General features: G+C 52.8%; 9 protein-coding genes across 9 annotated transcripts; 6 read left to right on the top strand and 3 right to left on the bottom strand.

The window, feature by feature from the left end:
• On the top strand, nucleotides 1-387 carry N7459_000524 (uncharacterized protein; the record flags this gene model as incomplete). The annotated part of the gene is made up of 2 exons (XM_056939709.1): nucleotides 1-17; nucleotides 162-387. The coding sequence occupies 2 exons, from the start codon at nucleotides 1-3 to the stop codon at nucleotides 385-387; spliced, it is 243 nt and encodes an 80-aa protein (XP_056803989.1).
• A 3,014-nt stretch (nucleotides 388-3,401) lies between these two features.
• Nucleotides 3,402-6,306, top strand: N7459_000523 (uncharacterized protein; the record flags this gene model as incomplete). The annotated part of the gene is made up of 5 exons (XM_056939708.1): nucleotides 3,402-3,581; nucleotides 3,694-4,832; nucleotides 4,870-5,160; nucleotides 5,232-5,503; nucleotides 5,615-6,306. The coding sequence occupies 5 exons, from the start codon at nucleotides 3,402-3,404 to the stop codon at nucleotides 6,304-6,306; spliced, it is 2,574 nt and encodes an 857-aa protein (XP_056803988.1).
• Nucleotides 6,307-7,061: 755 nt separating this feature from the next.
• On the bottom strand, nucleotides 7,062-7,481 carry N7459_000522 (uncharacterized protein; the record flags this gene model as incomplete). The annotated part of the gene is made up of 1 exon (XM_056939707.1): nucleotides 7,062-7,481. The coding sequence occupies one exon, from the start codon at nucleotides 7,479-7,481 to the stop codon at nucleotides 7,062-7,064; it is 420 nt and encodes a 139-aa protein (XP_056803987.1).
• Nucleotides 7,482-7,917: 436 nt separating this feature from the next.
• On the top strand, nucleotides 7,918-10,456 carry N7459_000521 (uncharacterized protein; the record flags this gene model as incomplete). The annotated part of the gene is made up of 2 exons (XM_056939706.1): nucleotides 7,918-7,987; nucleotides 8,034-10,456. 2 exons carry the CDS (start codon nucleotides 7,918-7,920, stop codon nucleotides 10,454-10,456), a joined length of 2,493 nt encoding a protein of 830 aa, XP_056803986.1.
• A 2,085-nt stretch (nucleotides 10,457-12,541) lies between these two features.
• N7459_000520 (uncharacterized protein) lies at nucleotides 12,542-14,019 on the top strand (the record flags this gene model as incomplete). The annotated part of the gene is made up of 3 exons (XM_056939705.1): nucleotides 12,542-12,652; nucleotides 12,732-13,797; nucleotides 13,868-14,019. The coding sequence occupies 3 exons, from the start codon at nucleotides 12,542-12,544 to the stop codon at nucleotides 14,017-14,019; spliced, it is 1,329 nt and encodes a 442-aa protein (XP_056803985.1).
• Nucleotides 14,020-16,626: 2,607 nt separating this feature from the next.
• N7459_000519 (RNA-binding protein) lies at nucleotides 16,627-17,919 on the bottom strand (the record flags this gene model as incomplete). Its single annotated transcript, XM_056939704.1, has 3 exons — nucleotides 16,627-16,742; nucleotides 16,819-17,417; nucleotides 17,483-17,919. 3 exons carry the CDS (start codon nucleotides 17,917-17,919, stop codon nucleotides 16,627-16,629), a joined length of 1,152 nt encoding a protein of 383 aa, XP_056803984.1.
• A 641-nt stretch (nucleotides 17,920-18,560) lies between these two features.
• N7459_000518 (translocon subunit SSS1) lies at nucleotides 18,561-19,064 on the top strand (the record flags this gene model as incomplete). The annotated part of the gene is made up of 4 exons (XM_056939703.1): nucleotides 18,561-18,741; nucleotides 18,801-18,859; nucleotides 18,919-18,946; nucleotides 19,024-19,064. 4 exons carry the CDS (start codon nucleotides 18,561-18,563, stop codon nucleotides 19,062-19,064), a joined length of 309 nt encoding a protein of 102 aa, XP_056803983.1.
• Nucleotides 19,065-19,648: 584 nt separating this feature from the next.
• N7459_000517 (WD40 repeat domain-containing protein) lies at nucleotides 19,649-21,994 on the bottom strand (the record flags this gene model as incomplete). The annotated part of the gene is made up of 5 exons (XM_056939702.1): nucleotides 19,649-20,719; nucleotides 20,781-21,146; nucleotides 21,204-21,580; nucleotides 21,638-21,733; nucleotides 21,796-21,994. The coding sequence occupies 5 exons, from the start codon at nucleotides 21,992-21,994 to the stop codon at nucleotides 19,649-19,651; spliced, it is 2,109 nt and encodes a 702-aa protein (XP_056803982.1).
• A 2,614-nt stretch (nucleotides 21,995-24,608) lies between these two features.
• Nucleotides 24,609-25,313, top strand: N7459_000516 (sorting nexin-3; the record flags this gene model as incomplete). Its single annotated transcript, XM_056939701.1, has 3 exons — nucleotides 24,609-24,686; nucleotides 24,863-25,184; nucleotides 25,285-25,313. 3 exons carry the CDS (start codon nucleotides 24,609-24,611, stop codon nucleotides 25,311-25,313), a joined length of 429 nt encoding a protein of 142 aa, XP_056803981.1.
• Nucleotides 25,314-25,829: the final 516 nt, after the last annotated feature.

The raw sequence follows: 25,829 nt of genomic DNA, 5'->3' as shown, positions 1-25,829 counted from the left end.
ATGAGTGACCAACCGAAGTAAGTTCTCCGCGTCTTGGTTGACGCATGGTAGCTCTGGCGCGCCCTCCCATCTCGCAATTGCCTCCCGTCCGCCCCCAATCTTCACCATCCTTCGTCGCTATGTAAAATCCTGATCTGCGTGCTAATCTGTCGGGCGTTTAGGCCCGCCCCTTCCTCGCAGGACCTTGACTTGCTCGGTGTCGGTTCCTGGACCAACAGCCGGAACATCGTCAACCTGCCCGACAACTTCGATGGCCTCGACTTCGCCGACCCAGCCCCCCCCGCCAACGGAAATGACAATGGCAGCGGCGGCAGCGGAAGCATGCTCGATGTCTTCCTGAGCGCGCCCGCATCGTCGCAGCCCTGGTCGCCCGTCAATCGCCGCTGAGCAATAGCCAGCGGCATTGTGGGGGATCTTCCTGCTTTCTGAGGAGTTTGCGGCGAAATATTGTACTTCATGGAAAGATGGCGCTTGGTTGCAGGGAAGTCTTGACCTATCTGTACCTTGGGGGACTTGGCGTCCCTCGTGAATCTTTGGGTTTGTCCTGGTGTCGTCGACGAGGCATAATCCTCGGGGCAAAAAACGCCTCGGAGGCGTTCACACTGGCCAAAAAGAACATAGACTATCAGCCTCTCGGTTTCGGCTCGATTGTCCCTCGCTTTGTGAATATTTTGCTTTGTTCTTTGTCTGGTTTATTTATTTCTATTATTCTCTCTCTCTCTCTCTTTTCTGGCTCCCGCTAGCTGTCTGTCGATCGCACGGTCCTGTCGTGGATCTCATGCAGCTGGATGCAAGGGCAGTCCCAGATCCAATCACTTACTATGAATGGCATGTATATGACTTCTTTTTTTGCTCTTCAACGTGCAACGTAGTTGTAGTCGAGGTGAACGTCGCAATTCATCCAGGACCGTGTGGGAACCGTGGAACCGAAGAAGAACCAGCGGATCCATCCGCGCGGTGGGTCGACCCTGTAGATCTGTCGACAATCATCATCTTCCTCCTCATCGTCATTATCGTCCTTCCCTATTTTCAACCAACGCCAGCTGAGATTCGCCCCCCTTTCCCCTCTGCCAAGGTATCCAAGCTCCTGCCACCGGGGCAGACTCCAGATGATACACGTACCTAAGGCTGACACATTTCTTTTTCTCTTTCCTTTTCTTTTTCTTCCATGCCCCGGGTGCACGATGATCGCATCTGCGGTCCTGTGTTCGGCTGCGACCATCCGTTCGGCCCCATCCCGACCGAGTCTCAGCTCGGAGATCCCCCCTAAAAAGAATATCCAGCCCGGAATATCTCCTTGGAAATGATGGCCGGGCGCATAGGACCCAAGGGTCTTTTCATGATTTTGATTTTCTTCGCCGTAACAGCCGCAGCTGGACGAACCCCCGATCTGTCATTGTGATTTGCTGATCCTAACGGCACTAGCTGATATCCGCGTCGACGTTGGAGTCAATTCTCAGCGACCCACTGAGCGCTTGAGGGTTGAATTTTCCCCGGCTCTAAATGAGTCTACTGACAAACCATGTGCTTATCCGTGATGATCATCCGGATCCCCAAGTGATGTTTTCTGCTCCGTCTTTCTTTCCGGACTGTTACCGGTGAGCACTAATCTCGCCCGGATGATTGGCCAGAGATCTCCCCCGTGCGGCGAAGCGAGGTTATTACGCCTTATCTCGCCTCGTCTCCGAATCGCCCGACGGAGAGAACAGAATGGGATGGGCCCCACAGAGGGGCTGATGCTTTTGCCCGACGAAATCGCGTGGCAATTGGCCTGCTGGGGCGGTTCTGCTCAACAACGAGCGATGAATGGTTCGAGATTAGTGTCACTTTGGTGCTCTAATGCGGGGCGTCGGCACATGAGTTCTCGGGCGTTTGCACGCCGGGCCCCATGATGATAATGTGCGAGGTTATCGTACCTCTCCGGTCTTCCCCTTGCAGCACACGCTCTACGCTAAATCTGAGATGACGCTAAGTGTCGATGGTTCTCGGCCAAGAATATCACCACGAGGTGACATCACGGAAACTCTGAAGGGCCACGTACCTAGCTGGGACGGCACGAGAGTTCGCCTGGAGTTTGAAGATGTCTCTCTGTCGCTCACCTGTACGGGCTCTTTACTGCTGCTAAACTGCGTGAAATTGCCACCACAGGCTGCGAGTAATCCGATCAACCCAGCTGTAGGATCCAGGATTTAGTTACTATGCTTGATTCATGTTGCAGGTCCGAGTTCAGTCACCCGCCTCATTCGAGCGTCTTTCCCTTGTCGCTTGGAAACGAATCCATGAATGTTCCTGCAAGCATGATAGTTATCTAATACTTCTCTTTTATTATTCTTTACTCTCCGCTTGAATTTTACGTTCCAATAATGAAGAAGCCTGGAGCCCTTCCCTCGGGCTCCACTGGTCGCCGATCCCGACAAACACAGTGCGACAGTTGGCCTTTCTGGTGCTCCCTCCAGAGTGGACGATCCATTAGAAAGTACTTCTTCCTTCGTCCAAACATAGTGGAAAGCAAGACCAGCGTTATTACCGTGGAATGTAATGACGATAGAGTTCTACAGGTGGCACAGTGTCCTCCTCAGCTGTGATTCCAACAGCTATCGTACTGTACGTGGATGAAGACCTCATCCACACCTTCCCAATCAGATAGGAAGCCCACTCACTGAGTCTTGTATCAGAAACAATGTTGTGCGAATCTTGGCCCAGCTGTGACTGCCACATTGGGATATGCCAGGAGTGCGTGGCATTACGCTGCAGCCCAATTCATTGAGGCTGTGTCTGGGCCAGGGTCAACTTCGACTCTGCAGCGCAGAACTGGTACTCGGGTGCCTCTCGCTGGAATGGTTTGCAGTGGGAAACAGTGCAACCGTATCCCTAAGGTCCAGCCGGGTTGAGGTCGTTATTGCAACTCCGCCGCGCTCATTCGCCAGTTCCTCCCCCTCTCCCCTCTCCGCCTCACGCCTCACTTCCAGTGCGCTTCGTCTCGGTTGCCTTCTCAAACCCGTTCCAATCTCTTCATTGCAGAGACGCAATTTCTGTATCTCGAAATCCGGAAGCCGCGGTGCCGTCGCGGTCTGCTCTGTTCTTCGTTCCGACCCGCCGCGGGTAGATATAGTCCAACAGGCGCCTCTGATGGCTTCCCCAGCCGGGATCTCCTGCATATGAACTAACTTCGCCCATTCGTCACCCGGGCAAAATCACATCCAGCGGGGGGCATGGTGATGCGCGGCGCCCTATAAATTCCCCTGGACCCCCAGGCTTACAGGCTCACTTCTACGCCGGCTCCGTCCGTCCACCTGCAATCTCTCTGTCTGACTGTTCCGCTTCTGACTGGCCTCGCCGTCTCATCTGGGCTGCCGGCTCAGGTGTCTGACTAGTTCCTTTTCTTGCCATCTTTGACTGCAATGGATCAAGACTGGAACTCCTCCTACTTCGACCTCGACCGGCCCGTGTGGGATTATGGTTGTTCGCACGATCCTATGACCGAGTCGTCGGCTACTCTGAGACCGCTCGGGAATGAAGTCACGATGGAGGGTGCAATGCCTACGGGGATTTTTAGTTCTGGGGTCACATACCCAGTTACCGTGAGTATCGCTCGGTTTCTAAGATTTTCCCATCTGAAGTTGTCCTTCCGTCTGTCTATCCATCACGCAAGACGATCCCACGGTGCTCATAGCTAACGAGATCGACCCCCAGGGCTCCCAGGGATCCTCATACCCGACCAGTCAGTTCACGGCGAGCACGAGCGAAACCAGCTTCGACCACGATATGTTCGTGGTCTCTGGTTATACCGAGCGCCAAATCTCATCACAACGGGTGCCCCCCGGCGTGAACGACCACGACCTGATAGGAATCCAGCCGAGACACGAGCAAGAGGGAGCGATCCCGCAAACTCTGAACATTGATGAGGATCCCGGAGGCGCTGAGGCTGCGCCGTCAGTGACTCTTGTTCCCTGCGAAGCTTCTCCGCAGGTCGCCATTCTAGACCCAGAGCCCGATCTGGAGACCGCAGCGTCTCGGGAGATGATAGGAATCTCAGACCCCGAGAATGGCCCGCTAGGCTCTCACCCGCCGGATTTGATCCAGGATCTGGACCACGTGAGATCCGTGCTTTTGTCGCCGTCGGAATGTAACTCGGCCGATTTGTTTGAATCTCAGCGCAGCCTGGGGAATCTGACAGAGCACATCAACAATCTAATTCGGATTCAAGGACTCGACGTTATGAGAACGCGGTCACCTTCCATTGCTGGATCCATCGAACCACCCAGCAGAGCAAGCGAGCGTTACCGCTGCCTTTTATGTGATAATAAAGAATTTAACATCAGAGGATCGTTTATGCGACACGTTGATTATTTTCACCATAACAGGTTTGAATATCATTGCCCGGAGGAAGGATGCCCAGAGATATTACGACGGAGAGACAAAGTCATTCATCACTGTCGGGTAAAACACGAGCGAGCAGCAAACCCAGACGAGATCGCAAACAACAAGCACCAGCTCCCTTGTCCGCAGCAGTGCAGCATCTGCCGTTGTATCACTAGCTCCTGGGAAGCGTTCTACGCTTGCTTCCTCACACATTGCCATCTTCACCACGGACTCGCTGATGAGACCCCATCCCGCCGGAGCAGCATTGACCGAGGAAGTACAGCGACAAACAATAGGCCGACTGTTATCCCCAGCAGTGGGCGGTTCCTCGAGGTGCCTGGGGCCGGGCTGTCAGCACAACAGCATGATATGCGTGACTACCACTCACGGCAAGGCTTGAGCTCCTCGTTCCCGGGTGACAATGGCGGAACGAGGAGTGCTGCCCCGCGAGCCATCTCCTTGGTTCGCTCGTCATCGGATGGTGCCCCTGGCGCTGACGGGTTCCAGCCGCCTCGGTCCCATGGTTCTTACGAACCTAGAAACCTTATCGGAGACCCCTTCACTGTGGATGGGCCTCATGGATCTCGCCCACCGCAAAGACCTGGCTCATTGCAAAGTCCTCCCGAACGGAGTTCATTTTCATCCAGAAGACAAGGCCAGCGACAATGCAGGCGATGCAACCACATCTTCCACAACTGTCGTCATTGTTCTGTTCGACCGCCACACGCAGATTGGTGCCATCGATGCTCCGATCTCTCTGTGCTCCAGCTCAGGCCCGGCGCTTCCGCTTCCTCCTATGTGGTTCGATCGTCTACGGGGCAAAACATGCCCCCACCACGGACGCTCGACCCTAATCTTCTGGACTCCAGACCTCAGCTCCAGACGGGTATTGCCCGCAACAGCCTGCAGCGCCGCCCGTCGGGCGCGAGTGGCGGCTCCCGGGGACGTCGTTACAGAGTAGCAGCTGTGGCGGACATCCACCAGCGTGGTCTCAGCGAGATTGACATGGAGCAGCCGCCGATGCTGAAGTCCCAGATGGCACAGCCGGTAGGCACTTGGATGGATCACCTGCCGATCAGAATCCCTTTCGTCGCAGGCCCCGTCAAGCCACCCAAAGTGTTGGGAGCTCTGGCGTATGAAGGTAGGGAGCTTCTCCATTTGGTCTCTTTCCCACCCCCGTCGACTTTTGTGATCTGAAAGCGAACCTGACCGAGCAAATAAGACCCACTTCGCTAATTCTTTGCACTCGCAGATGCTACGACTCAGAGCGACCTGCCGCCGCCCGCCGCGACCACGAGCCCTAAGCCTCCCTCCAAATTCCAATGTCCCTATCGAGCCTCGTCCGAGACTTCATACTTCGGCAGCGCGCGCGCCAATGTCGCCGACGACGAACACCTGGAGATGAACATGAAGTTCCTGCCCGAAGACCGAACCGGCCACCCGCTCCGAACACGAGTGCAGCTCGTGGTGAAGCTGCTGAAGCTCCGCTCTTCCGTGGCCGCATTGTCAGACAAGACAAAGAGAACGAAGACTACACCGGCGGTGATTGCGAAAGATGTCGACTCGACGGCCGACCGGTCTCGAGAGTCCATCGTCGTCAGGACTCCAGACCTGGACTGCTCGGGGACGGAGTCTGTTCTCTCAGACACCGGATTATCTCGATGCTCTTCCTTTACGGACTTGTCGCTGTTCGAGGGTGACGAGACGCCGACGGGGGTTTTCGAGACTGAGGGCGAAGTCGCATTCCATTTCGACTTGCAGTCGTCCCTCGATAAGCTGTCCCAGCGGTCTGGTGGACAGTCAGCGGTTATAGATCCTGACCTGGCTGTTTACGATCCGAGCCGGGTGCTGGAGTACTTCTTCCGGTACATCCTCTACGTGATGATGGCTTTGAGACACTCACCCTCGCGCGACCATGCCTTAGGCTCTCGGCTAGGTGATTGACGGTCTTTTTGATTTTCGATATCGATACTCTTTTGGTTATGTGTTAATTGGCGTGCTGGAATTGGTTTTGGTCTCTTGTTGGTTGATCGTTTTGTTATGTCCACGTTGCTGATGAGTCCTGGTGAGCATTTCTTCTTGATGTAGTGCATCGGACACTGACGGCGACATTAGGGCTTTGTATATTCTGCATAGGCGTGTATACTACGGCAATTAGAATGGGGCGTTGGCAGTTTTGCACGATTCAATTGCACGAGGCTCTTTTTGTTTCTGTATCCTCCGGTCTGCTATCAGATCGCGCAATGATCAACCCTATAAGAGGAATTGGCCATGTTCAGCCATGACGGAGCCGGGTGAGTCCCTGTCTCACAATCCCCGGATCTTGCGATTAAGTTATCTCGGCAGGTTGTACCATGCAAGGCGCCGCTCCGAACGCAATGTTCGTATAGCGCCCTTAGATAAAATCTCCGTCAAAGCCATTGTAGAGCCATTGTAACACAGTAGACTCGAGCCGCTCAGCACGCCGGGCATCGGCATCGGGATGGACCGGATCATGTCATGGTCTTGGGCAGCCAACCTCAGCTCCTGGTTGGGCAGAATTGGGGCTTTGCGGCGGGTGATTTCGCCCAGGCAAAGGGAACACTCACCCCCTTCCTGATTGGGTCTTGCGGTCCGCCTCCCACGGTCGAAGGCTGAGCAACTAGAGCAGAGCTCTGTCATCCCACGCTCCCTGCAGTGTTGAATTGGGGAACATCGCGTCATGCTAGACGTCTGGTCGATCTCGCTGCGCCTCCTTGCGGGGGCAAAGGGGGAAGGGGTGGAAAGTAGGTCGCAGGCAACCCGCGACGCCGGAGGATCTGGTGCAAAATTGCAAGATTCCGCCATAGAGCAAATACTCCGGTGATACTGCCGAAAACCGCGATCCGGTGGCCATGGCCGCGCTGGGAGGTGACAGGACGATCTGTACCCAATTCCAATGCCGTGGTTGGCTGCCCTGGAAAGGAGGTAGGTGCACGATGTCCATCGAGCGTTGCCGAATGATCGCTGGGAAATCCACCATTCCATCTCCACACATCGTCATCTGGGTTTTGGCTGTGGGTGGAGGAGGTCTTCTCTTCACCTTCACCAAGGTGTTGGTCACTGCGCAAGAGTGCCGCCGTTCCTGCTTCTCCCTCCATTCGGTCGATCTTAAGAACGCTCGATCTCGTCCTGCCTCTCCCTTCCTTTTCCTCTTTCTTCTCATTTTCACGCTCGATCGTCACGCCAATCCCCACATTTCACAGATCGCTGTTAGAATAGCCCGCCTCCCCCTCCATCCTAGATTGTCTTGTCTTGCTACTTCGACTGCCTTCCCATCCATCCCGCTCTTCCTGTACATCTCTCTCTGTTCTCCTTTCCTCCCATCCACTCCATCTCGTCTCGCCTTTTGCAAATCCCTGTCTCCATCCCCTCCTATCCTGCACTTTCCTTCACCCTTGTCTTCTTCCTTCCCCTTCTGATCTTGTCTCTTTTCCTGTACTTCTTTCCCCTCCCTGTAGCTCTCCGCCCTCTGCGTATTTCCATTTCCCCTCTGACTGGGCTCACAGTCCAGTCAATTCATCCGAGCCCGCCATCATGGCGAACCACCGGCGTCACAGGGCCTGCCCGAGGCCCGTCGCGCATTCGCGTCACTCCGGCACTGTGGGTATTCTATGTGCTCTTCGATGTGCACTCAACTTGCCTGAAGTGAGCTAACCAGGGCCTCAAGGTGTCCTCGCCCGCCTCCGCCTCTGCAATCTTTAGTGGACAGGGCACTGCCGACGGCACTGCCACTGTTATCACCGGCCCCGACGACGTTCCCCAGGTATCGCACGATTCCGGACCCTCGAGTCAAGTCAAAGTCCAGCAATCAATCCCAATGGACTTTGCTCAAGTTGGAGGCTGGTCCAATACAGACCCCAGCCAGCCAAGCCCCGACAACAACGACGATGTCGTCCTGTCGTCCAACCATCTCCCCCGTCCTGGTACCAACGTCGGCGGCAATTCCACACAGCCCGTTCGTGACCATGCATCGAGAACCACGGCCACACACCGCGTTGCCAGGAACCGCCAAACCGGGCCAGGCTCCCAGTTTCATACGCTGAGGTCGAAGCTTGAGCGCGCACTTCGTCTGCTTGATGCAACAGAGGGTGAACAGGATGCTCGTTTGTTCCAGGTGCAAGACCAGGTGAATGAAGCCAGCAAGCAGCTCGCTCTCCTACGTCCCGACCCACTGGTTGCGACACCGGCTGCTAATGCACCCACTTCCCCGCTTCGTTGCTTGCTGTGTGCGAAGCCAAGAGAGTACAGGGATCGGGGCACTCACAAACGCCACTTTCGCGAGTCCCACCGCATAAGGTACCAGTACCATTGCCCGCATCGCAACTGCTCTTACTTCACCGTTCGCCGTGAGAGATTGAACGTCCATACCATGAATAAGCATGGACAGCGTCTGAATTCAGGAGCCATTGACCGGGTCAAGGAGGAGTTTCCCTGTCCGAGCGACTGCAGCACTTGCTCAGATCACCACGCTACATGGGAAGATATGGAATCCTGCTACATCCAGTTCTGCCTTGGTGGCCGTCGGGATTCGGGCGGCGCAAGCATCGACTGGAGTCATACAGAAGACCAGGACTCTATAATCCAAGATCTGGATGTGAATGATCTGCCACCAAGGCCGTCTCGCACAGTGAGCCATGCCGTTGGGCCACAGAACCTGTCGGCTTCATTCCCCGGGCCGACAGAGGTTCCAGCACGCCCCCCTGTCCTGATTCACTCCTCATCAGATGGTGTCGCTGATATGAACCGTACTCGTGCGGAGAGTGGTCACTCGCTGGGCGACCTCCTCCGCGACCTTCCAGTCGGGTCTATGGGGCTACCACCGGAGCAACAGCCCCAAGAACCTGAGATGGACCTAAGTGAGCCCCATTGTCGGCAATGTCGGCACCCTTTTAGGAGCTGTGACTCCTGTTTCCTTACGGAGGATTCGACAGACTATTGCCACGCATGTCCAAGTACCTCTCCTAACGGCATTAGCCAGGCACAGTCTCTGGAGCCTGACAACACCATTTATTTACCAGGACACGGTCTGCCTGGTGTCTTCAACTTACCAGTGGATCCGAGCGATGCCACACAGCATTTCTTTAGAGACCTTGTTCAAAGGGGGAATTCTTATTCTTATTGGATAGGCACCTTGAGAGATGCCAGCGAGACCTACGTCCACGAATTGGGAGATCCCAAGATCCAAGAATCGTCGCCTAGTGCTCTGCTCCCCGGTCTCATCAATAAGTTTGGAGAGCTGAGCTTGTCGCCGACTTATGAAAACGACAACCCCAAGAAGAAGTTACCCCCAACGACAGTCACGAAGCCCCGCCCCGACCACAAACCGCCGGGCTCTTGCGACACCGCCACAGCGGGTGCTGACCTTAGCTCAGACAGACGCGTCGAAATGACGGTCACCACACTGCCGCAAGACCGTGCGTCTGGGTCGAAGTCGAGCTCTGGCTGTGCCTTGAAAACTAGGGTCAGAGTTGTGGTGAAATTACTAAAACTTTGCTCTTCAGTTTCGGAGGCCTCTGGTAGGCAGCATGCCAAGGCGGCCCTCCAGCAAGCTGTCGAAATGACCCTCGGTTCGTCTGATGAGACCAAGTACGCTACCTGTGAGGGCCCACCCGGCTCTCGCAATGGAGCTGCCCTCTCTCCTGCCTCATCTCCAGTGGCATCGGTTACGCCATCGACTTCTTTGTCTTCATCTTCGTCTCCAATTGCACAATCCAAAACTCCCATCTGCCCGAGGGCCTTGGTGTACGATAAAACCAAGCAGCCACTAGCATACGATGACGATGAAGACGACGACGACGACGATGAAGAGAAGGAGGAAGAGGACGAAGAAGAGGAAGCCGAATTCTTCGTCGAGCTTGAGCTGAACTCATCCTTCTACAAACTGATGGATTGGACGAGTAAGCTGGCCGGCGACTTTTGTCCCTTCCTGTCCGTTCCAGACGCGGCCACTGAAGATGACCTCACAACTGATGCCACCACTGTTCTGGAGTTATTTACCATTTACCTGTTATATACCATCATGTTCCTCGCTCGTCTGAGGTATTTCGGGTTTGGCCCACGTCTGAGCCAGTGATGGCTGGATGGGCTCATTCCCATTGTTCATGACCCCCGTTGTCTATGAGCCTTGCTGTTATAATCCCCGTTGTTTATGAGATTCCCATCCCCTCCCCTTTCTTCTCCCTGATTTTCGTCCCATTAATCCTAATTAGATTCAGCACTGTTTATTTTCGTCCCGCGGCTTTGGTCCTGTTCCCATATGGCGGCGTTTCTATGGTAAGGGAGAACGATATCTGATTGATCTTGGTGTTTGGCGCCCTTCTTCCCACCTACCCACCCTTGAATGATTTGCTTCTCACTTGCAACAGTTTTGGTTTGTTGATCTCGCAGATTTTCATATATTTATGTTTACAGCATGGGAGGCTAGTTCGACGCAATTCCTGTTTCCTGTTTGACTTTACACTTATTCAAGTGACTTGTGTTGGATTGAAAAGTTCGCCGGAAGATCCTGCAGATGGTGATGAGTCCTAGTGAGTATTATCTCCCACCATAATCGCGAACATCCAACACTGACGGTCAATTCAGGGCTTTGTACATTCTGCATGAGCGTTCTACCACAAAAGCTAGAATTTGACATGCCTCGATTGGCAGCTGATCGCGTCTCTGTACGATCTCCAAGTGGAGATGAACGGGGCTTACATAGTAAAAATGACGAGTGCCTGCCATGCAGTTCGTGGCCAGACCTCAAATTTAACTCCGCCCGCATGTCGTACGAGGTAGGCGCCGTTCCGATGGCAATGTTTGTTTGTATAACGTCGTCCTGCGACATGGCCGGTTTCTCTGTATGGAACCAACCGTAGCTCTCGGAAGTAGGAGACCCTGGTGTTTGGTAGCCCTATGGTCATGGAATCGGTGCGATCTCTTATCCTGGGTAGCCCACATCCCAATCCCGACATGTTGGGCATCGAGGAAACGTGACTGGGGGTGACTTTACCAGGGTGATCGCACCCTTGCACCAACTTACCCTCATCACCCACAACTCAACCCTTACCACGCCTTTCAGCCCTCACCACTCATCGTTCACCCACCTGGTTTGACCTTCCACCCTCGCGGCTGACCGCTTTAAGATCCATTTGGTACAGTCCTCGCTATACGGGCTACATTGAGACCACCGAGTTCAAGCAGCGCTCCCCCTCGGGTTTCCGTAACGGGGAGAGACCACGGATGGCGAGCTCGATTGGCCAATGCAAGCTGCAGACTCCATCCCCACGAACCAACCCGCATCGTGCGTGGACCGATGGGTCGCATCTCGAGCTGCAGAGGCACTTGCACCCGTCGGTTGCCTTTTCCCTCGACCGAGGATTTGTGGCATTGCTCTAAACCCCTATGGCTTCGACTCTCCGTGATACACCACGCGCTCTTGTCAGTCGTGTTTATCGTGGTTATACTCGCCATGGCTGCAGTAGTAGAGGCTCCAGTCGATCTGGTGGGCGATGCAGGCAAGCCCTGAACTCTCCTTGAATCCTGTATTAATATTAAGGGATTTCCCAGTGTTCTCCACACCTCCTCATTGTCATGTCCACCCCCATTTCTGCCCTATGGGTTGGCATTGCCGTTGCCCTTCACCCTGGTGAACGAGCGCCTGCGCCTCGCACGGACAAGTTGGCCTCAACTGATCCATCCGTTCGTTGTCATCCATGGTGACTTCTTCTCTTTAAGTTGGAGTGGCCCAACTGCCTCGAGATCTGACTTTTGTTTCTCTATCCTTTCCACGGAGGTACACTGACCGAGACGGCCAATCCGTCTGAGTGTAGTCGTACTTGTCGCCTTTTCTTCTGTCCCTGTCCCTGCGTCGATTTCAGTCTTTCTTTCCTAGCTCAACCCCGACTTCTTGTATTCCTTATACTCCTTGCAATCTTTTTTTCTACCCCGTGGCTCCTTTCCCCTCTTTATCTCTCACACGCACCTCTCCTTCCTTTCCAACTCTAGATATCCCTCCGCTCTCTGTTGCTCTAAACGCTCTCCGATCTCCCACTCTGCTTTATACTGCAACTTTATCTTCCATCTTACCTGCTCTCCTTTTCTCCTATTCATCCTCCTCTTTATCCCAATACAGTCTATATACCCTACCCTTCGTGTCCATCTAAAAACATCATTCTCGATGCGTCCCAGCAACACCATGAATAACCAGCGTCCTCGTTTTGGACCAAGCTTACTACCGGATCGCACGAACTATGGCCACGTCGATATGAATCAGAACCATTCCACCACGGTGAGTGTCCCGCCGTCAGGACCTGGATTCCAAAAACGGTTCTTTTGAATTTGGCTAAGACTCTATCTTGCCTTGTCAGTTGTCTCGATCGTCGCGCATGTTTAGTGGATCAGTCACCGGCTCGAGCTTCACTACCGACGAACCGGGACTGCAAGATCCAAGCTCTTCCAGTCAATTTGAAGGATGTGACCAGGGAAGTCACGAAGACTCCACCGCCCCGGAAGCACCGATTCTTACGCAGCTGGGAAGCTGGCACATGCTTGAAAACGAGCTTCCTGGTACTTTGGACCTTGGAGACGGACACAATCCAAACCAGCCTCCTCCCTCTGATGAGAGCGCGATGAATCTCATCGCCCAGTCTTTGGGAGCCCGCTCAATGCCTCCTCATTTGAAGGAGATGTTCAATGCGCTTAGCAGACTCCAAGACACTTACCAACTCATTGGTTCGGGGCAGGAGCCCACCCAGGATTTATTGATCTTATCTCGCCAATTAGCCCACAGCATTGAGGAAGACCTCACCTCACGCATTCGGCTGGAGAATAAACCTAGCAGTGAGATTTTATCTGAAGCACCTGCTGCGGATGGACCGTTTTGCTGTTCTCTGTGTCCGAGAGGGGCGAAGTACAAGTCGCGACACACTCTCATTCGCCACTTCCACGAAAAACACAGTCACCGGTGGTGCTACCACTGCCCCGAGCGTTGTGGCTACTCCGCCTACCGCCGGGATAAAACACAAAACCATGTTGTCAAAAAACATCTTCGGAGCCCTGGCGCTGATGAGCTTGACAAGAATAGGGATGGCCTTGAGCTCCCGCCTGTTTGCAGCGTGTGCAAAGCCATACCACGGGCTTGGGAGACCATGGAGAAGTGCTATATTGATAGCTGTCGGATGCCCTCCACGTCTTCGGATGGCAGTTCCCAACAGGGGGGTCATGGCTATGGAGCCGGACCGCGCCACCCTAGGAGCTCGACTTTAGCGTTTTCTACCCCCTTGGCTAGAGGTAGCAAAATATGTGATGATGAGAACCTCTATGACTCCGATATGGATTTATCACAAGTTGGTGTATCATTCCACGAAGTGGAGAACGACCAGATGGATACCTCGATGGACGCCCCCATGCACACCCCTGCGGGCAATTCAACGAGTACCCCAATGAATTGTGATCCGATGGGTAACAACGAGAGAGCACAGCCTACTATGCTTCCTCCACCAAGGGGTGTTTCAACCTTTGATCGTCGCCACTCGGATACCGCACAGCACCACCGTTATGATCATCATCCAAGAGGACATAGACGTGATGAACGTGTTCGAAGACACAATCATGAATTCCGCCAACAAGAACAGCCTTGGAATTCTACCAACATAGCTCCCAGGCACGACCAAATACAAGAATTTGATCGACGAAAGTGTCAAAGATGTGGCCACGACTTTGGTAGCTGTCAATCCTGCCACGCAAGGAGAAGCTCACAGCTTTCTTGCCATATGTGTTCCGACAATTCTGCAATTCGGATCAACCAGAGTGCATCTTACAGAGACCACCTGGGACCTTCACTGAGAGATCGTTCAGCCTATATCAATCCTGCCTACATCTACCAATTTCCTCTTCAGCAGAGGGGAGGCTTCGCATTTGGTGGAGGGCAAGATGACGACTACACTGGGGAGTACATGCAAACATTTCCGAACGGGCAGTTCATGGGAGGAAATAACCACTGGAGAATAGGAGTCCTAGCGGACGATGATTCATCTCCAAGTTTACTTGGAATCCATGGCCCATCCTTGATTGAATCCAGCTCCATCAAGATGCCAGCCATTCCGCTGCCATCAACAATTGCTCAGCATCTCCCAACACTAGGGGCTATTCCGATCTATGGTATGTATCTTTTATCATTCCCGTTATATTCATGAATACGACTGCTTTATAAGTCTTGACTTTGCTGACTTCTTCCTACGTAGATGAATTTCCCAAGAGCAATTTGCCTTTATCTACCAAGTCCTCCCTCGATAAGAGTGTTGCCTTTGATTCCCACTATATGCCATGCGGAATCGATATCACCACTGGGAAGCGCACCAAAGGAATTAACAAGATATCATGGGACCCTAGCAGCAGCCATCTGCTTCGAAAATGGGCGACTGTGGATGTGAGACTACTTCACTTGGAATATCCTCTTTCGGAAATCCCGGACAATCGTGACCAGTACGCAAGTAACGGTTTCAAAATGGCCCTCAGGTCCACTGCTGGTCTTTCTCCAAAGGGTTCCCAAAGAATGACGCCCATTGACTTGATGGAGTCTGATGTGATTCCTGCTTTCTCAAAAAACTCGTCAGGCTCTAATGACATGGACCTTCCTTCATCTTCTTCTCAAATGCCCATTCCCCCCAATTGCGGTCTTGGATTGAGAATTCTCGCCGCAAAACTGGACTCTTCGTTATCCGCACCCCCAGCACCGTCTCTCTGTGGGTTGAATCTCCCATCATCGTCCAAGCTGCTATCGCTGGATGGGATAGAGCAAATACTTCGACAAGAGGGCCACGAGAGCAAAGAATACAAATATCGGGTGGCCGAGTCTTGCCAACAACTTGAGCTCAATTATCCACTTTCCAAGCAGTCCAACTGTACATGTGCCTTGGCAGGGGAAGCATGCTTCTGTCAATTTGCTGACGCTGCTCGGGATGTCAACTCTGCACATACCGGCTTCTTCTTTTCTTATCTGGCTGGTCTACTGGAGTGTCTATTCGCATATATCATGTGCGTCCTCATGTCCTTGCTCCACTCCCCAACGCTTGGCTCTTGTTCCAACAAATTTTATCGTTTTGGCCCGTGACTTATATTTGAACCGATGATGGCTGTTAAAATATTTGATGCCGCTGGTTTTATGGGTGATTTTTATTCACCTCGTGATTGTGAACTTTGGTCTCTTTGTATTTCCATGTTCCCGTCATTGCTCTTTTGTCCAGTACAGAATCCTTCTTACTCCTGTACCTTTCCTATCCTGTCTGGCATCTCTATCAAAAGTTTTGCTCTTATGGTGCTGTGTAGCAATTTGGTTTGTCTCGTTCATCCTTTGATATGGAGTGATCCACCAGGTCAAAATGTCCTTTATACAATCAAACAGCTATTGAAGACTACCTTTTGTCGTTTCTCCTTGTGCAGCATACCGATTTCTTAGGTGAACAAGCACTCCGTCCACATATACCTAGGTAGTAGGATCTACCCTGTCAGCAGGTCTTAGCTTGGACTTCCACCTGCACAGCCCTCTCTGCCAACCTTGCCTGTAAGCCATGACGGAAATAAGGTGTGCTGCGTTATGCAGGCCAGGAGGGCTTAGCAGGCAGCTTACACTTGGAGCTTAGACCGACTTCAGTGGTACTCTGAGCGGGAAGATCAATAAATTGCAATCCTAGTCAATATGTGTAGGACAGCAGGAGCTATATTGTGTTTGGAAGATACATTAGGGAACTAGCTCGATGACCAGTCACCCACCACCTAGTGTCTCCTGGAAGCCTGGATCATAGAGGACAAAGTGCCCTCTGGATTGGTATACACTAATAGAATATGCTTTTCTAGGGGAGGGGCACAGCAGAAAAAAACAGATAGAAAGCTCACCAGTCAAAGGGCAGGGTGTAGCAAGCTTGGAGACAACAGACGATTTTCCCGATTCACCCATATAATACACATGAAACCACATGGCAACGTAGATAACCTCGAGCAACACCGTTGAATTGGATCTAATACACGAATAGAAAAGAAACTCGAGTCTGAACCTGGTTAGATCGAGCCTTGAACACGTCCATCCTCAACACCTATCATTCCCGACATGGCAAAATATGAGAGAAAAGACGGGCGGAGTGAAGATCAGATGCTGGCAGCTTTCGGGAAAAGAGGAAAGAATACCGCTGAGGAACAAAAGACTGGTAAACTCCATAGCCAGTTCCGAGGCACGGTCAAGGGGGAAGGACGAGGAACTTTTGATTATTACTCCTGTCGACTGCGCTTCGCGCCATGCGGGTTCCAGGACGCATCGCCGCCACCTCCTTGATTGTTGAAGAAGCCCTGGTTGAAGGCCGGGTTGGGGCCTTGGAAACCTTGACCTTGAAATGAGTCAGTAACCTTTCATCTGCGGCACAAAACGAGGAGAGAATCAAGTAGACAGCCCTAGTTACTCACCCTGCATACCCATACCCCCCATCATTGGGCCCATACTACCGGCCATAGGGTTCATGCCCATCCCGCCCATTGCGTTCATTGCAGGCATGCCCATCATATTGTTTGCACCCATATTGCCTCCGCGGCCGCCTCGCATCCCGCCAGGACCACCGCGCATGCCGCCTCCCATCATACCTCCGCGGTTATTGAAGCCGTAGTTCTGCATGCCGCCTTGGAAACCACCCTGGAAGCCCCCCATCATGGGTCCACCACCAGGTTGGAATCCACCCATATTGTTGAAGTTGTTGCGGTTGTTGAAGTTGCCCATGTTACCCATTCCGCGGTTGTTGTATCCGCCTCGGCCGCCGCGGTATCCACCGCCCATGTTCATGCCGCTGCCAAAATTCATGTTCTGGTTGCCGCCGGGGGTGAAGCCGCCGGACATGCCACCACGGTTAGCTTCCTTGCGCATGGGAGCATCCTTGGGCAGTGTACGGAAGGGATTAGTGTGGGGATTTGTGTAGTTGACCATGTACTTCCGGCCGGATTGGGCACCGGTTTCAAGAAGGTGCTTGAGGGCAGTAGCTGCCTTGGGTGTAGTAAATTCCACAAAAGCTTGTCTGTTTGATATATGATTAGGGTTAGCAGCTGATGAGACCAAAAGCAAGATGTAACATATTCCTACCCTTTGCTCTTTCCGTTAACCTTGTGCTCGCTGAAAGTCACATCCTTCAGCTCATCTTCACTCTGAGCCTGGTTCACCCAGCCGCGAATGTCGTCGTCAGTGGTCCACCAGGAGAGGTCAGAAATAAGCAAAGCTGTGGTCGCATCCGGGTCGGAGGGGCGGTCGTCGTACTCTTTGCGTTTCACGCCGTGGGGAGCAGAAGCCCCTGGTACTGGCGGTAGTTGATGGGGCACTGGATGACCACCATTTGTCGAGGGGGCATGTTCGGTCTGAGGTTTTGATTCCGTAGCAGGTTTAATATTGTTCACTGGAGTGCCAGTCTCTGGGGCATCTAGCACCAGCGCTGAGTCGTCTTGTTTGTAGTCGCCCTGATCGTTGGTATTGTCGCCTCCATCCCCATAGATATCAATATCGAAGTTATCATCTTCTGTGGCCATTGTGCACTAGGGAGTCCGGAGGGGCAGCAGGCTCAGAGCAAGAATTCGATTTTGAATAATGTGAGGATGGATAATACACAGGCCCTTGTTCTTGTTCTGTTCTGATTTTCTCTTGCTTGCTTCTGGATCAAAGAGAGTACATGTCTGTAAACACCGGCCATAGATTAGCATGGAGAATGATTTAGCATTCCACCACAGGCAGTGCATGAATAACGCGGGAACGATAGTTGGTGCCTGCAACAGCATGGCCGCAACCCGAGGAAGCAAACAAAAAACAAGAGAGCCAGAAACAAATGTAGTAAGACACGATCATACGTACAATCCGAAGCAACCTATGTGCCTTCGTGAACAAGAATTGCGCCCGCCGAAAAGGCGCGTACAGATTGCCTCCTGGAGCTCAGAAGCGAATACAGGGAAAAGAGAAGCGTGCTTCACCACAGACAGGCGAGCCGCAGCACAAGTATTGGGGGCTGCTCAAGGGACAAAAGAAAGGAGAGGTCAATTCCTCCTATTGCAAAACACAGGACCACGGGGCGTTGGAGATTGTCGAGACGATGATGAGGATGAGAAAGGGAGAAGGCGACCGAAGCTGGAATAGCTAGCCGGATTAATTGCTGATCCGAGGCCCCCGGAAAGCCAGAATGGCCAATTCGATCGCCGCTAACGCCAACTCTCCTTTATCCCCCGTCTCTCCTTCCTGCCAATTCCCTTCGTTTCTTACATATCCCACCGTCGCCATGTCCGACACTTTCCAGGAGCTCGCTGATATCCCCAAGGACTTCGTCCGCGAGGGCACCTTGTTCGTTCGTCGCTGCACCAAGCGTATGTCGATCCCGCTTCCGCGGACGTTTCGGACTCCGAATTACTGACTCTCATGACAGCCGACAAGCGGGAATTCATCAAGATCAGCCAAGCTGTGGGAATGGGCTTCCTGGTCATGGTATGTGTTTCTCCCGAATCCTAGGGTCGGGACGGATTGGGCTGACATGGAAATCTTAGGGTGCTATTGGATACTTCGTCAAGCTGAGTAAGTGCTGCGCATGGCACTCTGCCTTGCAAGAGTGCTTGACGTTGAGCTTCATGCTAATCTGTTCGTTATTGCAGTCCATATCCCCGTCAACCAAGTGCTGGTCGGTGGCGCATAGACGCCATCATGTCCCTCAACTCCGGTGACTAGAAAGCCAAACGAGTCGGAGCGCACGAAAGAAGAGCGAAGCTCATACAGCAAGAGCACGGGCAACCGTTGAATTGATTTGAGCGGACGGTGTAATAGCCCTCACGTTCGCATGCTGAGGAAAGGGGGAGTACGAGTTCGGACTTGACTCCTTTCCGAGGTGCGCTCCGGGACTGAATCACCCCTTGTCTTGACTTGCTCACGCCAGCTATTGTTGCACTGGCGCTGTTTTTTTGGGGATGCGATGGGACGGAGTTGCTGCATCGCCACCCTTGAGATACCACATACTACCTGTTCTGTACCACTAGGGGTCTTTCTCATTTTCGATTTAATTGATGACCCTTCCTTCATACCCGCTTTACTTGTCTCGCCATCTATTCAACCACATTGCCATCGAGAATCCATATCAATAACAGGGATTGTATTTGCATCTTCGTTAGTCGTTATACCTACCGCCGAAGTGAAATCATGGGATGTCCACCTAAATGCGCGAGCAACGATAAACCAGAACAGATCTTTTTTGCCTCTCAAACTAAGAAACAATAAGAACATTCGTTACCACTCAATATCTTCATCATCGTCGACAAACAGTCGGCGCACGGGGCGGCTTCGCAGGGGGCGCCGTGAGCGTGGAGCCGGCGCATGTTCCTGGTAGTGGTTGAAATCGGGCACATATCGTAGTTTGTCGTCGTAGCTTTTTCCGATTGGTGGCTCGCCTTCGTCGTTGGCCGCACCCTCATTCCAAGAATGCACAGAGCAAGTGCCAGTCGACAGTCCCCAGCCATTCCATGACGTTGCTGTTAAGCCCTCAATGTTAGTATCATTATCCACGAAAATGAGATGGAGACAGAGCCCGTTACCTGCTAATACTGGCGCATTCGGATGCCAGCTGGCATCTCGAACGCACGTTCTCCACAACATCTCCCCGCTCATTTCATACGCAGTGGCGAAGACGTCTGGCTCGCGGGGGCGTGAGTTGAGAGTTGCTGCTCCGACATCAATGGTGCCTGCCAGTGTGGCATCCATGTTATATACATAGACTTTACCATCTTCACTGCCACTATAGACATAGCGCGAGTTCGTGCTTCCAGGCGGCGAGAAGTGGCAACGGATGAGGGTCTTCAGGACCCGGTGCCCGCGGAAGGTGACGACCGAGCAGTCATGCTCATGCTTTTCATAGTAATCATCGGGATATGGCTCGAAGCGGTAATCAAAGCCAGTTGTGTAGTTATTCGGGTCAATATTCTCGAATTTTGCCGTTGTCATCATCTTCCGCAGATCCCAGAGCTTCATGGTCTGGTCTTTACCATTCGATAAGACGTATCGACCATCGCCTTTGCTGTCAACATAGGTTAGGCCTTCGGTATGGCCCATAAAGACGCCTGCTTCACGACCGTCGCCCATCGACCGCCGATCCCAGACTCGCAATGTCGTGTCATCGGAGCCAGAGTAAAGGATATGGGGGGACGATGTATCGCCAAAGCAGACTGCATTGACGTGATGTTGATGGCGGTCTCGTAAATTGAGAACTGGCTGCTTGGTTTCAAGATCATAAACGATGACGGAGTCTTCAGATGTACCGGCAACAACTTCTCGGCCGTCGCCAGAAAACCGAAGAGACCAAATCTAGATTTCAGAACAGAAAATATTAGCAAGATGGGTTGTACAGACATCTCCAGTCACATACTCCAAAATGAGAACTTCCCCAGCTCCGCCGTCGCCGTTGGCCCGGCGGGAGAGAAAAGTCCAGGACAGTCGGGTCTGAATCATCCTCCGGGTCTGTGGAGGCTAGGTAGGCCTGGCTGCGTATTGAACTATAGACAAGGTGGCGATTATCGGGGCTCAGAGTTGCATCGGTGATTGTCCACTGCCCAAATGGGTAGTCGACGGTCTTATAGTATTTCCATTCGTAAGGGTTGGATGTGTCGTACATCCGGACCTTGAAATCTTGTGCGCAGCAGAAAAAGAAGTTACCGTCGTCAGAAAACTGGCCGGAATAACTTCGTGAATCATAGTGGATGATCTTGTCTGCCGCAGAGCCGGGTATCAACCGCTAGAGCCGTTATCAGCCGCAGTTACATCTCAGAGCTTATCGATGGCCCCAACGTACCTGAGTGAGGGATAAATCGGCCCGTTTTCGCACGCCGTATGAGTCGACCCCAAGTTCCCGGTACATCAGATTTGTCGCGAAAGATCTCTTGCGCTTTTTCACCCGGTCGACGTAGAATTCGTTGGTCCCGAAATGCCCCTCGTTCATCAACTGAATGCCATCTGGGTTGGGGATGGGTGGTAATTGATCACCCCCGTTCCGCCTCGTTCTTAGCCGGTGTCTAAAAGTGCTCAAATAGTCATCGTAATCTTCCTCCTCTTCCTCTTCCTCCTCGGTCTCGATATTCGCCCCTAGGTTAGTCGACCATATGTTGGAGTGTTGGAGAATATGCTGTAGACCGCTGGTTGCAAGAACTTCGAACAGGCGGGCGGCCGGGACTAGGAGAGAATGAGTGACTCTTCGCTGTAATATCAATTGCCATCAGTAGTACGTACTGCGAGCATTATTGTCGTCGGCATCTCCTCCGCCTTCGTTCGGATCGTCCGTGGTAAGCTCGATTTGGATGTTCCCGATATTGAAGTGTGGGTTCTCTGAATAGAACATGGTTAGACGACGTTGGATGACGAGTCCGTTTCAATAGGCGGGATCTCACCATCGGAAATATTGATCGCCGTTCCCTCGTCCTCATTGCCCTCGGCATCCTCCCATCCGTCGTCGTCGGACGAAAGCCGATGCGGGATGTAATCCGGGTCATCCTCTCCATCTTCCTCGAGCCATTCCTGAGCGGGATGCCAGACAGTTTCTCCATTCGAGGCTCTCGCCTCATCGGAGGGCGGGCCTGAGGAGCTCATGATGTGGTGGGTTACGAGAATGGAGAGGAGAAGGGCTTATCGATAGAAGATAAAGTCACCGCTGCTTGCCGGGCGATCTTACCTAATGTCATCTCCATGCTTAACTCCACTAATTCCGCAGTGGATACTCGGACGCCGAGTCGATTTTCGCTTGATGGGAAGATGTCCGAGGGCGGCGGTGGACGATGCTAAAATTGACGTTCTTGAAAGATGTGGCATCGAAATGTTCGTCGATGTTAGACTACTCGTGGCCTGCCTCCTTCGGCATAAGTCTGAAGCCCGACTATATTTGGGGCAGTCTCCCTATGTGTCACCTTCTACTTTTGCTTCTTCCCACAATCATGTTATAGTGATCGCTTTTAGACTCATGAAATACTCTCTAATGGCGCTATGTATCATCGTGCCGGCAGGCTGTGGACGGAACACAATCAGATAGACGCATACCGTCGGGTGCTTTCCGAGTTTACTCTTACCTCATTTCCCATACCGCGAGAGTTACCCTATCCTGTCACCAGCACGCCTTCTCACACTCAAGCTCTTACATGATGCACAGATTTGGTATACCTAGATATATACTCATGCAAGAGGAATGTCAGTCTGGCGTATGTATTTGTTCCGTCGAAATCCAGTCTGCACGATCTCCGGAAGGGGGTGAGATCTACCAGCTAAGCATAGCGAGTGCCCTCCATAATCTATGTTATAATCTATATAATCTATATTGCAAACTCGCATCGATCTATACATATGGCAGTAATGTGGGCTCATTTGGCCCCCAAGGCAACGATCGTGGCGTCAATTGTCTTCCAATCAGCTTTATGCACGGGGCCACAAGGCAGAGTACCGATCTACAACTCGTCAGCATCACGAACTCACCAACACATCTTGAAACTGGTGATCAACTGGGAGATAAAACAAGAGGTATACCTTGTTGGGACGAGAAACAGATGCAGTACTGGACTTCTTTCAGACTAGTATTCAAGTGCTACATAGCCGCCCCTTCGAGCCTCAGTCGAGCTCGCTGGTTTCTCCGTATTCGCTTCAGATCACCCATCATTGCCCGACAGACCACTTCTCGCCCGGGCGCTCAAGGCGCCATGAAGCACTGCAGGGGCGCTTGGTCTTCCCCACAGCCACCATTGGCAGTTCGGGGTTTAAATGCTGGAGTTCCGCCCCAAATGCTCGATGCACCAGCTGCATTGCGTCAATTTCACCCCTCTATGTCTCCTGGACAGGCCGAGGACATTATCGACTCGCGTCCCGAACGAGCAGCATGAAATCCACATTGTGTTTACTAACGGCGACATCGCTACTTTCTACAGCCGCCGCAAGCGCAAACGCTTTATATCAATTTGGAGACGATTACTACCCCGATGGATGCACGGTATGCACACCTCGCATTGGTCTCTGATAAACCTACTCAATTCTCTCGATCTTGAATACTGACAGATGTGGATTTAGTCGATATGTGCAAGCGAGGTGGATTACACACCCTCGTGTGACACCAGTGACGCGGCCTGTTGGTGCAGGGACAACGGCCTTCTCGGCGATGTCGGTTGCTGTATCGCTACTGCATGCGAACAATCAGTCTCGAGTACGTTTTCGACGCGACAGAATTGACCCAGTGGCAGGCTAACTCCTCTGATACTCCGCAGACACGATGCAATACCTTCGGGAATGGTGTGCTTCGGCATCTGTCGATGTTTCCGCCGCAGACTTTGCGCTATGCACCCCCTCGCGGTCGAGCACGCCATCAACTACGCTTTCATCGAGATCGTCATATGAATCATGGGCGTTTCTACTCGGCTCTTCATATGGATCATATGCGTCCTCATCCAGCTCTCCATTGGGATCCTCGAGCCCCGGGAGTTATGAGGGTAACTCTGACGATGACAGCTATGATAGTAGTGATCACCATGGAGGTTCTTCTCTGTCACCGGGAGCCGTGGCTGGAGTCATCATTGCCAGCTTCGCTGCATTCCTTCTGATTGTGCTCGCCTTGCGCAAATGCATGTCCTGGGTGGGCCGGGATGTCCCTCGGACTGAAACTCCTGCTCCTGCGGCAGATCCTCCTCCCACTTGCGCGGCCACACCACCTCCTACTTCTGCTGCGCCGATGTTACCATTGCGGCGAGTTGCGACGCCCCCGCCGCCATATGACCCAGAGAGTCCACCTAGGTATACTCGCAATAAGTTCCCGCCGCTGTGGCCGGGACTGCCTCGATTAGAGCCGGTGGAACATGGCAGTGCTCCGGTCTAGCAAATAATGGAAGAAGATTTTGCGTCAGCTAATTCCATAGCTCCCGTTGTTGCACAGATGTAAGCAATTCGGATGTAGTTGGGGAAAGATACCCGGTTCGAGAAGCAAAACAATTGATAAGACACGCGCGGATCAACCGTTTTCCCGGCTCATCGTCACTGATAGCAAGCGCGGTCCCCCGCTTCCTCGCTTCGTCCTGTGCGGAGACTCGGTCCCTGCTTTGCTCTGCTGCGTGTGTCAATTTGCGCTATCTGCCATCTGCGCTATTCCGTCGTCTGCAGCCTGCACTCTGCATCCGCTACACCTTCCTCCCCACTCTCCTTCACCTCCCAGTGCTGGAATTCCCCACCCCCCACCATGCAGTCCGTCCCGGAGTCCCGCCAGCAGACCTTCGAGGAGATCTACGGACCACCGGAGAACTTCCTCGAGATCGAAGTGAGTCGGAACTCTCCCCTGATCCGCATTCCCTCTATATCTGCTGCGTCCATCCAGGTCGCGTGCTCAACTTGACCCCCCTCCCCGCAATGCGAATTGCAACTCTCCCCGACCAGGACATCCTCACAGACTTCATCTTCCCTACGTATTCGCACCTTGCTGACTCTGGCCTCCAGGTGCGCAATCCCCAAACCCACGGCACGTCGCGCAACATGTACACCTCGTACGAGATCGTCTGCCGCACCAACATCCCCGCCTTCAAGCTCAAACACTCCGTCGTGCGCCGCCGCTACTCCGACTTTGAGTATTTCCGCGATATCCTGGAGCGCGAAAGCACGCGCGTCACCATCCCCCCGCTGCCGGGCAAGGTCTTCACCAACCGCTTCAGCGATGACGTGATCGAGCATCGCCGCGAGGGGTTGCAGCGGTTCTTGCAGATTGTGGCCGGACACCCGCTTCTGCAGACAGGGAGTAAAGTGCTGGCTAGCTTCATACAGGGTGTGTATTCTCTTCTTCCTCCATCCTGGCTTCTTTCCTGCCCTCGACTTCCGCCAAGTATCCATCCAAAGGTCCGATCTTCAATGCTGATTACGTCTAGACCCGAATTGGGACCGCAATGCGTGGTAGATCGCGTGCATGAGGGTGCCTCTTTTCGTTTTTTTCCCCCTTTTCTTGTTCATATCCATTCAGCAACTTGAGCGCAGTAACGTCTACTTTATTTTCCATTTCCCTCGTCGGAAACTATCGTGCCAGCTCGTCTAGTGTCGCTATTACTCTCGCCGTGGCCTTGCCCTTCTCAGCTACTATGATATTGGCAATGTTACTGCCAATGTCTATGTGATGACAAAAGCAAAGAGTAATAGGCAGTTGTACGTTATGTGACATGGTGGCCTTTCTTACTGATCGTCGTTCCGCTTGGTTATGCTTGATATCCGATCTAGTTCTCGTCACATTCTGGGGTTTGGTTCCCAGTCTTGATTGTGTGACTCTGCCCTGTGTGATTGGAATACTCCACGACTTTAGCCTTGATCAAAACGCGTCACGGGAATTGTCTGTTCGTTCGTTGCGTCGTACATAGCGGGAGTTACTCCGTCTACTCGCAAATATGACTCGAATACTTCAAACTTGGGCTTTTAGGCTCAT

The sequence above is a fragment of the Penicillium hispanicum genome (genome assembly GCF_028827665.1).
Source record: "Penicillium hispanicum strain IBT 35686 chromosome Unknown utg000001l_segment0_segment0, whole genome shotgun sequence".
NCBI classification, from domain to species: domain Eukaryota; kingdom Fungi; phylum Ascomycota; class Eurotiomycetes; order Eurotiales; family Aspergillaceae; genus Penicillium; species Penicillium hispanicum.
This window is presented reverse-complemented; position numbering and strand designations above follow the sequence as displayed.